We start from the raw sequence: 14,248 nt of genomic DNA, 5'->3' as shown, positions 1-14,248 counted from the left end.
TAAAATTTAAACATAAAAAAATAGTTTAGATCAATCAGATCTATAAATACTTGAAAATATTGAAAATTAACAGCCATGAAATCTAATTTTTTGCACATCAATAATCTTAAGAGGATCAATTAGAGGGTTTTCTTGACGTCGAAACCACCTCTTCTAGCGAATTTTTGAAGTGCATCATAATTTACGTTGTTTAGGTTATCTTGTACAATATCGCACTAATTTAATTTGGGGGAAAGTTTTTTATGTTCTCCCTACAACATAGAAGTTCTATTTTTTGTTTTATCGAACTTTCTATTTTTTTTAATAGAGGGTTAAGATTGCCTCAATCACATTGTCACGTTTCTACACTTTCATTTTAATTTTTTTTTTCTATTAACTGTTTTGATACCAAATTTTGGACATCTATTCATGTATTAAATTTGTACTAACGAAAAATATATAAAAAAAAATTTTAATAAAATAAAATAATCAAAATACTCTTGAAAGTTTTAAAGGGTATTTTGGTCATTAATTTTTATTGAAAAATTATTGTTTATATTTTTTATAGGTGCATCTCAATGAGAAGATGGCATATAGCAAATTTTATATTCAGAAAAATTGTATGAAAGAAACTGAAAATAAAAAACTTTGAGACATTGGATCTAAAATCAAGCGGTGAGTGGCTCTCTTGATAAAAAATGGATGGCTGAATGATAGGGGAAGGATAGAATATCTATGTTGTAGGGGAAAAGCTCTCCCTTTAATTTGCGGTGGCGTTTGAAGATTTATCTAAGTTCAAACCAAAAACTTTTAGGTAAGCCATAAACTTTTCGGTGAGCAATGTCAAATTCTAATTAGCATCCCCAATGGCAAACTAGCTGACCTCTAAGATGATTCTCAAAAATTTCGTATTAAACAGATACAGGCTATTATCAAACAGGTGCTCTGGTTAGATGCTGGCTATTATCAAACGGCCACGGTTTCTATGTGGCCAGCCTGTAGAAATGTGGGCTTGAAAATTAAAAAATAATTTTTAAATATAATTTGATCTAAATTTTCAGAAAATATATAATCACGGGATCATGAAGATGAAAAATTAAAAAATAATTGCATCCATCTTTAAGATGGATACTTTATCCCTCAAGACCATATATTGTACAAATGCGGTCCAGCTTGCATCAAACAGGTGTTGGCTGGTGGGTGCTTAACCCTGGGGTGCAAGTGTGTAAGATTCCATCATAACGATCAACAAAAAAAAAAAAAAATTTTAAATAAATAAATAAAAATGTATATGATTCCACCGGAGGACGCTACCAAGCATCGGGCTGTGGCTTCTTCAAAGCAGAGAGATGCTATCTTTTAGTATTAGAAATGACTTGTTTTGTTACGCAAGTCTCAATTCTTCTATATTCGATGATCAACACATCAAAACTTGACACATACGGTCAATGTTAACCCAGATCGATGACCGCCCACGCCAAATTTTCCTTGAATGGTTAAATTTACGTTAGTGGGAGCATGAGCAAAATCAATGTTCAGTGAGAAGTGTAATGAAAAGGGCCTGATAGTAGCATACCTACACCCTAGTCACCACATCGTAATTTCTATTCCCGACACCACATCGTAATTTCTATTTCCGACACCATCAGCTCACTAATACCTTCAAAAAACTAGCCATTCCCGATACCACCGGACCACTAACGCTTTCAAAAAACTAACTCAAACTATTTTTAAAAAAAAATTGGGTAAAAGCCCATATTCCCATTGAATTACCAAAAAACATAGAGTGGGCAAAAGTGGAAAAGGGCCTGGAATAAATTATGTAAAACAAAAAAACAATCCACATGAGAAAATCTCACTTTTTCTCTGGTGTTTGGGTGTGAAAGGGTGAATTATTATCGCACCTGATTTCTATACGGCAAGCCCACATATGTAGAAATGCAGGCCTCTTAATAAATCTATTTTTGAGATGGATTTTAAGATTTAAGTTTTTATGTAATCTATTACATAGAGATCATGAATATGAAAAAATAAATAAATTTTAAAAACTAGAAATAATAATTCTAATAAAAAAACATATAGAAATGCAATCCAACCTGCATGAAAGCATTTTTCATTATCATGAGGCTAAAACTAATGGGAAAAATTTATATAGAGCCGAGGCTCTAAACAATCAAATTTAAACCTACCTCAAAATTTTAACTAGAAGTTCTTTTGATGCCCAAATATCTTTCAATCGATCATCTCGACATCAAGATGAATGGACATGAAAAAAAAATGGATTTCACCTTTAGAAAATAATGTATTTTGTAACGTGTTTTTGAACCGTCAATTTTCAAGTTTTCATATATCTATCGATATATACTATTTTTGAAGCTTTGAACTTCATAAATGAATGTAAAAATACATTTTCAGGCTATTACAAAGATTTTCAATATTAAAACCACATTTCTCCACACTATTTGAAGGTATGCTCTAATTTGATTGTTAGAGCCTAGGCTCTATACAAACACCACCCAAAGCTAACTTGAACAATCCAATTAAGACGTACCTCCAAATTTTATCATAACAAGCAATTTGGCTATAAAAAATTCTTCGGATTATCTAAAAATCTACTTTAATAATAATATTTTAAACTCCAAAAATAGCTAAAATCAAGTAGATCTATAAATATATGAAGAACTCGAAAATGGACATTCTAGATAATGTTATAAGATTGCACCATTTCTAGAACTCAAAATCTTTTTTTTTTTTCCATTTTTTAGGGTTCTTCAACATTAAAACAACCTTTTCCGATAGATTTTTGAGGTGCATCTGGACTTCTACATTTTAAGGTTTGAACCTTATATAAATTTTTTCCAAATTGGAAATTGATTTTAAAACAATCACGAAGATTTCCATTTGCCGAAAGTGCAATCTAGACAAAGATGTGAGGCGAGGTTTATTATTTTGTTTTCATTAAGCTAGGCCTTTTAGAAACTTTCTGTCAAATAATGATTGCCTAAAATAAAAAACCTTCATACTAAAATAATAAACATTCCTCAAACGAGATCGAAGTATTAAAGGGAAAAAAACGAATTGAACTCATCGAGATTGAGATTGAGAGAGAGTGAGAGAGCGGATAATCCATCTCTTCCTACAAAACTGCTTGTAAAAACTCCGCAACAGATTGTGCTAATCTCTATAAGAGAAGCTGTTGTTGGCCCATGGATTTAAAAGCACCAAACTGGTCTTAAGCAACAGGGTCCCAACCTGTTGCCGGAGGATGGGTGTCAAGTCCTGGAGTGAGGGTGTCAAGTCCTGGGACCGCCACTGGTGGCGGAGGAGCAGCAGGTTCCCACGCGTCTCCTGAAGTAGCACCTGTATGCCAGAAAACAAATATTAATTATCAAAGATGAAGCATGACCGAGTCCAAAGCATATTAATATGTATTAGTGCAAAGAATCTTCTTTGCAATTTCATGGAGAACAAATATGATCATAAATGATTAAGTATTAGATGAAAGTTTCACTTTGGCAGGATTGTACAATCTTAAACAATTTCATGGAGAGCACACACTGATCTCTTTAAGCAATAATCATTAGGGAAGAAGCTCTAGAAAGGTTTTAGTCATCAGAATTACCTGGAGCCCCAGGCCAATCAACAGGCACAGCCATTCCCGTCGCAGGAGGAGCAGCCACTTCACCACCCCACTGAACCTCGCTTGTTTGTGTGGCCCATTGATCCATGCCAGTAAGAGGGGGCCCTGCAAAATCAGGAGCCCCATATTCAAGGGCAACAACAGGTTCCTCCTCCTCTTGTTCTTTAGCCTCCTCAGGTTCTCTGTAGAAAAACAAATCTACCTGCAAAGATTAAATGGGAAGCAGTTAACAATATGAGGAAAAGAGTAACAGGGGAAAAGGTTGATAAAGAATGGCACAACGCAGATATAATTGAGCTTAACTCTAATGCAATCTACGCAACTGTGCTTTTAAACCATAATGAAAGAAAGAGAGAGGTCCAATAGTCCTGTAATAATTTAAGCAGCCTTCTAACCTGAGCATGCATCAGGGCTTGTGACTATACTTGTGTGTATGTGTGTGTGTGTGTATGAGGGAATAGTTCAATGATAATTGAAGTAGCCTTTCAAACTACACATGCATCAGTTCTTGAGAACTCAATCTGTGAGTGTGTATGTGTGTGTGTGTGAGAGAGAGAGAGAGAGGGAGAGAGAGAGAGAGAGATTGCAACCATTTAATAATAAGCATGCATTTTAGATTCCAATGACTCATAGAATCATGTGATAGCTACACCTAAAGCACTCATCTTCAACCCTTGCCGAAGGGGAGTTAAGAAACCATGAAAGACAGAGAACACTACCATTGTCACTTACCATGACATCCCATTGATGTCCTGGTTGAATGGTGCCCCTCATCTGAAGAACCATCCTAGCCAATAGCCAAAAGAGACAGCCAATGCTGTGCTTGCCCTTGTTGTTAGCTGGAATACCAATATCCACATGTCGCATGGGTGAATCCGTATCACAAAATGCAATTGTCGGGATGTTGCCCAGTGCTGCCTCCTTGATGGGCTGCCAAATAAATTCAAAGTAATCAAAGTTCATGGATGACTAAAGCTTACACACTGAATGGCTCACCCTAGACAGATAGAGAGAAAAAACGGCTAGTTGGCAAGGCTTAGAAGCCATGCTTATGGATGGAGTGTTGCTGTGCACACGAAGGGGGGAGAGAGAAAAGAAGAGAAGGGGGGGAGGAAAATGAGAGAGAGAGCATCGTGGAGGAAAGATTTTTTTTGTGCGTGTGTGTGTTTATGATGAGAAAGAGGGAGGTTCACACATCATACAGACTCATCCTGAATGGATAAAGTGAGAAATATAGACATTCGCATACTAAACAGGCTCATCCTGAATTGGGGGTTGGGGGCAGGGGGGGTGGTGGTGTGGCGAGAGAGACAGAGAAAGATTCCCAACCAAATTCATCCTGGGGAGAGAGGACGATATTCACAAGTTCACCATTTGGGGGGGAAGGGGAAGAGAGACAGGGATTCACATACTGAACAGCTCATCCTGGAGGGTAAGAGAATTACCTGATGATCTGTCCTGGGGTCAGTCAGGATAAGAAGACGAGGCTCGTTAAATGAGGTCTGCAGTTGATTGGTGAATGTTCCAGGCGTGTGTCTCCCTGCAATGGGGTGTGCACCAATATAGTGTGCAAATTTAAGCACAGCTCGCTGACCATAGGGCCTCGCAGATTGGACAATGATGTCCTGAGGGTTCTCAATAGCAACTATAACTCTAGCAGCAAGTTGAAGTTTCTCCCATGTCTTCCCAAGATTGATGATGTAAATCCCTACCAAATGTAACAAAAGAAAGAGCTGACAAATCGACTTGCAGGGTTTCAGTATAAAGGTGTTCTTTTCCGAGGCTTTTGGTTAAGTGAAACGGTTTGATTTTTTTTTTTTTTTTCCCTCCCCACGCATTTGCAACATATATTATTAAAGAAAATTATGGAGAAACACCAATTGGAGTATAACTCTCTCTCTAATGAAAGATGCAGAAGAACACTGTGAATAAAACCCATTCACAAGATTAGTAAATTGGAAGTGAAAGATATATATCATCACAAGGAAAAAGCATGAAGCAATGCAATAATGATCGAAATGATTCTAATTTAAGGTTGGAATGCATGACTCAATCAAGTGGAATTCAGTGCAAGCAGGTGAAAGAAGTTGAATTGTAATGCACAGTCTCACTAAGCAGATACATGCTGCAACTCTATACAATTAAAGAACTGAGAATTACACAGAAGTGAAAGCTACACTCAATCATTCATCAATATGCCAAATTTTCATTTTTCCCCAACAAATATAAAGCACAAACAGAAAATATGCTACCAAACTGAACTTTTATTGTACAATTGAGATTGGGTGATAATTGTAATTCATTTGCTTCTAGAGTAAAATTGCTACAAGGATAAAATCCGTATTGGATCTTCCTTTCAGGTCACTTGATACACATGATGGCATTATTTCAAGCTAACATACGTCAAAAACTCATATGCCTAATGATGCATATCACACTAAGCCAAACACAGAACCGAAGACCTTAAGAGATAGCAATAAAAACTAAGAGTTAATCAACCTACACAGACACCTGCTTAAGACACCCAAGATGATAATGATACAAAAGATTTAATGACACACTTAAACACAGTTACAATTCACACAAATATGGCAACCAATCATCAAAATGAATGCATTTAAATGAACTTTATTATCAAAGTGGAAAGGGCGAGAAGTCAACAGCCTTAGAAAAAGAATAAACATCTCTTAATTGCCTATGAACCACTATCGGGCTCAGTGGTATTTTTGCAGCTATACATTGGGTATAGACTACATATCGATTGTGTTTTTTTGTTACTGGTCCTATTGTGTATGTTGGCAGATGTAAAATGTATTTATACCACTATACCCACAAACAACATCTCACATAAGGGATGCCATGTAACTTTCACGGTTTATGAAAATCCTATTTCAGTTCTAACAAGTTATCCAGACCTGCAGGCAGACGTAAATCATAGCAATGCCAAATACTAACCTGATCCATCTGAGAGACTGTTACCACGTGTCAGATTTTTCAGTATAAATCCTAAATTTCTACAAATATTAGTATTCAGTCAACCACAGCCTTTCTTCTCATAGGCAAACCTACTCACATTAAAATCGCCAAATTATAGAATTTTTATCAAAAAACAAACGGCATCAAGCTCAATCAATGTAAAATTACTCGGCTCAGGCTCAGTGGTCACCCCCAGCCAGAGCTGAGTACCTTCGGAGTTATGTACAACTGCACAAATGGCTCAAACATTGCAAAATAAAAAACATTAAATTTCCTAAAAATAAGAAAAACCAGTAAAAAGAAAAAGAAGTTATAAACAGCATTAAAAGTCTATAGAGTTACCCATGGTTCACAAAAAAAAAAATAGAAAGTCCACAAAAAAAGGAAAAAAGTTTAGCAAATGGAAAATGGGAAAAAAAATGATTGATAGCTTGAAAAAATCACGAAAATCCAAAGAAAGGAAAAATAAAACAACATATAACAAGAAATATTCACAAATCACCACAAAATAAAATAACAAACATATAGAACCATATTTATATGTCATTTGTAAATGATTAGTAACATAATATACAAATTCTTTTGATTTTTCTTATTTACCCAAATTTGTACAGTAAACTCGCCTGGATAGTGCCAAGGCCCAGTACCTCGGAAGAGTCTGAGTCCGATTCAACTCAGCAGCCGAGGTTTGGAACACTGGCCTCAACCAAGACTAATATCTTGGATCAATAGTACCATACACTGCAGTGATTAGCCATGATAAACCACCCTCAAATCTCAATGACACGATCTTTATAGTTTTTTTTTTCTCTCTAAACGGTGAAAAAGGTTCTTCTTCAATCCTTAATCTCGTTTAACCCTAACATCAATAGGTAAACACCGTATTTAATCCTAGGATCCTAATACCAAGCCCAAATATTAACTTTCAAGTAGATATAGCCATAATGTGAAGATCCTAAAAAACACCAAATTAAACAGACACTATGCCACACTAACCACAAGAACCTTGTAATTAGCTCAATAACCCAAAATCAGGAAAAAAAAAAAAAACTAATATAAGCATAAAAGACTTCAATCTTAGCAAGAACCCATATTTACGAGCATAACATGGGAATGCATAAAAACCAGAAAAAATTGATCACAAAAACCACATTTTTCATACAGGAAAATAAAAATACCATCTGTCCTTCTCTTAAAAGCGTATCGTTCCATCTGGAAATCGCAATTTTTTGTGCCAAGGTGGACATCGGCAGCAAGCATCATCTGAATGTCTGCCTCTTTCTGAGACAGCCCGGTTTTTGTCGCCATTGTTGATCTCTCTTTCTCTTTCTCTCTCTCTCTAAATACCCTAAAACCCGAGGCTTCTGCTCAATGCTCAGTCGGCCAAGCAGTCGTGTGCACTCTCTCTCTTTAAGTTACTTGTACTGAAACCCTAATTCGGGTGGAGTATAATGAGAAGGAAAACTTACGTATAGGTCCATTATATTTACCATAATTACAAACATATCTTAAAGTTTCTGTTATTACACATGTATCCGTTTTTTCAACTTAATAATATTTATAAAAATAAATAAAAATAAAAATAAATAAATAAACTACTTATTTTCAATTTTTCACAAACATAATTATTTAAATATTTTGGTTTTTTAAAATCCAAAAATTCTTAAATTTTGGTTTTTAAAAACCAAATATTCTTAAATTTCAATTTTTGAAAAACAAACAAATTTGTGCTAAAACACCTGAAATAACTATCTGAGAAGCAATCCTTTATATTTTAGGGTTCCAAGAAATATTTTCTCACCCCTACTCTACCACTCACCCTCTCTCTCTAATCTGCGAACTTGAACATATTTACTCTTGTGCCTTGACGTGATTGGTACGTTTTTAACAATTGCCTTATACTATTGATTAAATTGAATGAATTAATGTAATATTTTATGTTTGTATTAATATTTACTATATATCTTTGAAGTGGATTTTTTGGATAAATATTAGATTGAATAATTGATTTATTTACTAGTTCATTGTATTGCTCAATTTTGCCCACGAGCAGGGCCAACTTGCCAAATCTATTATGTAAAAGTTAAATTTTATAAACCCTCACTAGTTATATATCCCAAATTTTTATGTCTTACTATTTATTGCCTACAACACGAATTTTGGTAATACAGTAGCATCGACAATGGTTACCGAGGGAGTGCAATTGGTTTTTCGATTAAGGAGTCTGTTAAGACAAACCCAAATGAAAGCATTTTTTTTATAGAGGGGAAAATTGAAATTGAAGGTTAAAAAATATTGTGGAAATAGTTCATTGGAGCAATTAAAAAGTCATTTTGGGAATTTAACATTGTATGATCCAAACAAGTTGACCATTATTAGTAATAGCAATGGACCCAGACCCGACCCGGGACCCTCCGGGTATACCTGACATGGGTTCGGGTATGAGTCCAACATTTGGACACGATAGGTTGGGTTTGAATCCAAAACCCGGATCCGAAAACTATTCGGATCGGGTCCGATTGGACCCGAACCATATCCAACCCATACCCGTAAATTGTTGGTCTTGTATGTACTTTGGAGCTTTTTCTCACTTTTTAATGAAAGTCACTGTTAATTGTTCAAAAAAAAAAAAAAAACAAAAAAAAAATCTCAAAAAGGGCTGAGATAACATAATAAGCCCATTATGTGTAACATTCTCTTTATTGGTCGAATGTAATATTCTTGATCATTGATCTAATCAATCAAACATAGGTTTCATAAAGTATGGAGTAAATTAACAGGGCATCTACAGGTGCTCTAAGAATGTTTGCCCTTGAATAAATAATATACCCTAAAAAATAATGAATTTGGCTTGCTCAATGGGTATCAATTTCTCTAATCTCATTCAAAGAGAGTTACATTTTGAGCAAATACATGCTTGAGTATTTTGTTCCAATTTTAAAAACAGGTAACTAAAACCCTATACTGTCAAGATGATAAGAAAAAAACACCTTTTTCAAAACTATGGCTTTTGGAAATGATATTATTTTAAAAAACCCTATGTGTTTTTCTTCTTAAAAAAAAACTATGATGAAATATATTATAAAAGGGTGTGAATTTCTATAAGGTTGCAACCTTGTAATGTAAAATCAATATGTATAGGGTCATTTGTTAGACGACGGCTATTGTTCTTGCTATAAATAAATACATAAAAAAGATAAGTTAGTGGGAATTTGGGCAATTACTCTTTGGTGATAATAGAGTCCGAAACTTCATTGTGGGGCTGGACATTAAATAAGATCTACAATTTTAGTAGCTCAATTTTTTTTATAATATAAAAGCAAAGCATATTTGCAAAATAAAGGTCTTAAATATCCCTCTATAGATATTTTTTTTTATGCTTTGGTCAAATGTCATGAAAATCATAAGTAATTTCCCAAACCCTATTGCAAGACTTATCAACTCACAAAGATTGTAAAGAGAAAAATTATGAATTTTTCATATTTGATTTTTGGAAATTTATCATAAATATATTTTATTTTTCATCTAATTCGAAAAAAAAAACCATTAATTTTCATAAACCTTGTCCACACCCTTCATGGTTGTTGTATTACCTAATGATTACTACATTACGGTACTTAAAGTACCGTAACATAAAGTATCATAATTACCAAACTAAGCATTATAATACTTTAATTAGCGTAATGACCAGGCTTAGCATTATAGTACTTTAAGACCATAATGTTCAAATTTCAGTAGCCTGTTGAGATGTGGCAAATGAAGGAGCAAGAGGCCCAATGAGCATTACGGTTTTCAAAGCACTGTAATGTTTAGCCTGATCATTATAGTAATATGATTACTGTGAATGCTATTTTGGTTAAAAAAATGCTAAAAATGAGGAAAAATGATGTGGACGAGGTTTATGAAAGTTGACGTTTTTTTTTTCAATTAGACAAATTTGAGCTATATTTCTTATAACTTACTTATATTTTTAGGGGTCTAACGATGTATTTTTTATCATAAGTATATTTTGTCTCGGAAAAAATCCCTATGCAAGAGTGTTTTCTTAAATTCCAAGTTGGGTGAGGCTTGTATAAGATGTCAAAGGTAAACAATCAAGGTAAGGTACACCTCTAAATATTGTTAAAACATATATTTGTGATGCCAAAACTCTTGTGATGGCCTAAAGATCTATTTTCACCCCTATTATGAAATTGAAAACTAAAAAATTAATGTATATCTAGTAGATTTATGAATACTCTAAAATATTGACAATGAATGGTATAGATAATGTGTTACGAGTTTTACTATTTTTAATGATTGAAATTCATTCTTTCTTTTATATATATATATATATATATATCAAGGTCAAGATGATCAATTTGAGGGTTTTATAGCGAGGAAACAACCTTTTTCCCTTGAGTTTTTAAGGTGCACCTTACTTGTACAGTATAATGTTAAAGTCTTATATAAATTTTTTCCTTTCAAGATTAGAGGATGTAACTTCATAAATAGAGATGAAGAAAATTTTACACATTCTGGTGCACAAATAAAAGACGTCTAAATATTGAATTGTGATTGTTCATTTTCCACAGTTAAATCTAAGTGATTAGAAACTCAAAATTAGTTTTATACAAGGCGCCCTCGTAAAAGCATGATGCACTCCAAGTGTTCTAAACCTTATGATGGTTTGAAAATCTATTTTTATCCCATGCTATGAAATTTTAAAATTTATTTTTTATTTTTATATCCATACATATCGAGGTCAAGATAATCAATTTGAGAGGCTCCAGTGTTAGAATACTCTCTTTTAAAGATTTTTGAGGTTACACCTTACTTCAATAGTGTAAAAGTACTGTAGCGATTGTAAGTTCATGTTAGAAGGTAATTCAAGAAAGAGTAATGATCCTAGGAGACCTTCCTACACCTATGTGTGTAGGACCATAAATGATCTCCATTAAATTTGGCATAGATCTCTAGAACAGTTATCACATAGGTGTGGGACTTGATTTTTCTAGAAATCTATGCCGAATTTAATGGTGATCATTAGGGGTCCTACACACATGGGTGTGAGAGGATCTCATAGGATCATTACTCTTCAAGAAAATGAGCATCGTAAGTCACTTCACTATTTTATCCATGTCCTTTCATCTACATGGTTTATAGGAGTTGATGTAGAAATGAGTCACCTCTTAAAATTCTATTTTTTAGATGGTTTTTTTACTTAATTTTTAAGGACATATAATCCCTAACATGGAGGTCATGAATATGTAAAAATAAATAAATTTTAAAAATTAGAAATAATAATTATATTAAGAAAACATTTAAACCGTTAATTTCAATTATTTTGAGATAGACTACCTATTGGCTTTATCTATACCTCGGTGACCGCAAATGTAGAAATGCAGTTTGTGCTGCATGAAACCAATTTTCCATAAATAAAAAAGTAAAAGGTATTATTTATAAGGATACCCACTTATCTTTCGTACATAGATATCACAAATCATTATTGTCTATTAATTTTAAAAATGAGTGGTTGTAAAAGTATCATTGAATATAGACAGAGTTCTTGAAAACAAATTATTGAACTTCATGACTCACTCCAAATCATCCAACTTGACATCTAATGAGTGATAATGATTATGACATCATCTATGTATAAAAGACAAATGGTCTCTTTATAGACAATCTCATAACAAAAATTAAACTATAGGACATACAAAGCTAATGGTCGGTCTTAAAAGTCCCCAAACTAATTTTTGGAAATTGGGGACCTCACTTTGTTTTCTGTGAAATGCATCATCAATTTTGAAATTTGGAATGTTACTCTATAAAACTATTTATGGACTACTTCATTGCAAAGTGTTTTCAACTAATATTTTTTTTTATTTTATAATTGACCAACTATTAGTTCCCCATAAGTATATGACTGTACAATTGTTATCATGGTTTTTAAACTCGGGCGAGTTGACTCGACCTTGCCCCACCACCAAGGCCGAGAAGCCACGAGTAGCTTGTACAACTACATTTATAGGGATGAATGTACATGACTTGGTGTAAAAAATTAATAATCGCCCTGAAAAAATATGGAACTCGCCCAATTATATGTATTTCGTGAATTAAACTCGGTGTTCATGATAAGTAAAATTTTATTTAACTGAAAATCATACATTTGATTTTGATTGATTTTTAGAAGCTTAACAATAATATTATATTTATCATAGGTTTTTGGTTCATGATAACCCAAATCGAATAAAAATTTATTACGATTTTTTATTTTTATTTTTAGGGTTCTTCATGGATAAATACAAAATCCGCCAATATCTTCCATTCTCCCTTATTTCTTAACGAAATTGATTGGTCATAGGTTATTTTTCAATCTATTGCAATTATCTACAAAAGCCCTCTTCTGTTTAGCACATCAAATAATAATTTATCACAAATTTTTTGGGTTTTTAGGGTTCTTCATGGATAAATACAAAATCTGCCAATCCCTTCCGTTCTCCCTTATTTCTTCACGAAATTGATTGATGATGGGTCATTTTTCAATCTATTTAAGTTATCTACAAAAGCCTCTCCTAATAAGAATTTCGAATAATAATTTATCATGAATTTTTCGGGATTTTTAGGTTCTTCATGAATATATACAAAATCCGTCGAAGCTCATTGTTCTTGATGATATCTACACCAAATCATATGATTTTCGGCTTGTTTTAAAGTTTTTGAAATCAGATTCAAAAGGCCTCAACATATCCATCATTTTCTTTCGCGGTTGTCGACTAATTTCATGCATCAAAGAGTTATGGAAAAAAAAATCTAAAATAAAGCCAAGCCATTAATAAAAGTAGAGTTAAAACATAAATCTAAATATAGAGTAAAAAAATACCTTATTTTCTCTCTTTCTAAAAATGGTGTAGTTGGCATACGGATGCATCCGTAGCTCTAAAGGTAAGGTGCACCTTCAAATTTTGTCTTGATATATAATTTTGATATAAAATGTTATTAGGATTATCTCAAAATCTATTTTTATATCTAATTGTAAAATTTTAAATTTAAAAAATGGTTAAAATCAAGTAGATACATAAACATATGAAAATCTTGAAAATGGATGGTGTAGATAATATGTTGTAAAATGCACTATTTATGAGACTTAAAATATTTTTATTTTTCATAGTCATATATCTCGATGTCAAGATGAACAATCAAAGGGTTTTTTAACATTAAAACTACTTTTTCTGATGTATTTTTGAAGTGCATCAATAGTTCTAGATTATAAGGTTGCATCCTTATGTAAACTTTTTCGTTCTAAATAAGGGTTATGTTGACTTTCTTTTCAAAGGTTTGAAAACTAAAAGTTGCCACCTCCTTGAATCGCTCCCAATAATCTATCTCCAAAAGGGTTAAATTGATTATCTCTCTTTTAAAAATTTAATATCATATGTAATTACTTTCCTCTCTCATTTATTTCTCCCCTCTCACTCATCCATTTGTTCTTAATTATCTGTCATTCTCTCCTGAAATATCTATTTCTTTATCTTTCATTAAATCTCTTTCCCTCCCTCTCCATGATGTAATGCTCTCTCCCTCTCTCTCAATGCTTTTTTATAATATCTACCCCTTTACCTTTCTAAAATCTATCTCTCTTTATATTTCTATCTATTTTGTCTTATTCTA

General features: G+C 33.2%; 1 protein-coding gene across 1 annotated transcript; it reads right to left on the bottom strand.

The window, feature by feature from the left end:
- Nucleotides 1-2,976: 2,976 nt before the first annotated feature.
- LOC18441555 (small ribosomal subunit protein uS2) lies at nucleotides 2,977-7,988 on the bottom strand. Its single transcript, XM_006851785.4, has 5 exons — nucleotides 7,774-7,988; nucleotides 5,065-5,327; nucleotides 4,352-4,549; nucleotides 3,602-3,821; nucleotides 2,977-3,339 (listed from the first exon to the last, which is right to left on the bottom strand). The coding sequence occupies exons 1-5, from the start codon at nucleotides 7,901-7,903 to the stop codon at nucleotides 3,212-3,214; spliced, it is 939 nt and encodes a 312-aa protein (XP_006851847.1). The 5' UTR covers nucleotides 7,904-7,988; the 3' UTR covers nucleotides 2,977-3,211.
- Between the last annotated feature and the right edge of the window lie 6,260 nt (nucleotides 7,989-14,248).

The sequence above is a fragment of the Amborella trichopoda genome, chromosome 9, assembly GCF_054954075.1.
Source record: "Amborella trichopoda isolate Santa Cruz 75 chromosome 9, AtrichopodaSantaCruz75HAP2 v2.0, whole genome shotgun sequence".
NCBI classification, from domain to species: domain Eukaryota; kingdom Viridiplantae; phylum Streptophyta; class Magnoliopsida; order Amborellales; family Amborellaceae; genus Amborella; species Amborella trichopoda.
Note: the sequence above shows the minus strand (reverse complement) of the source record. Positions and strands in the feature narration are given on the sequence as shown.

Bases quoted from the DNA above. Each gene is read 5' to 3' on its own strand.
- LOC18441555 (XM_006851785.4), bottom strand. From the start codon at position 7,903: ATGGCGACAAAAACCGGGCTGTCTCAGAAAGAGGCAGACATTCAGATG. The intron at 4,550-5,064 runs GTAATTCTCTTA...TTTATTTGGCAG, and splicing joins ACCCCAGGACAGATCATCAG to CCCATCAAGGAGGCAGCACT. The intron at 3,340-3,601 runs GTAATTCTGATG...TCTGGCATACAG, and splicing joins TGATTGGCCTGGGGCTCCAG to GTGCTACTTCAGGAGACGCG.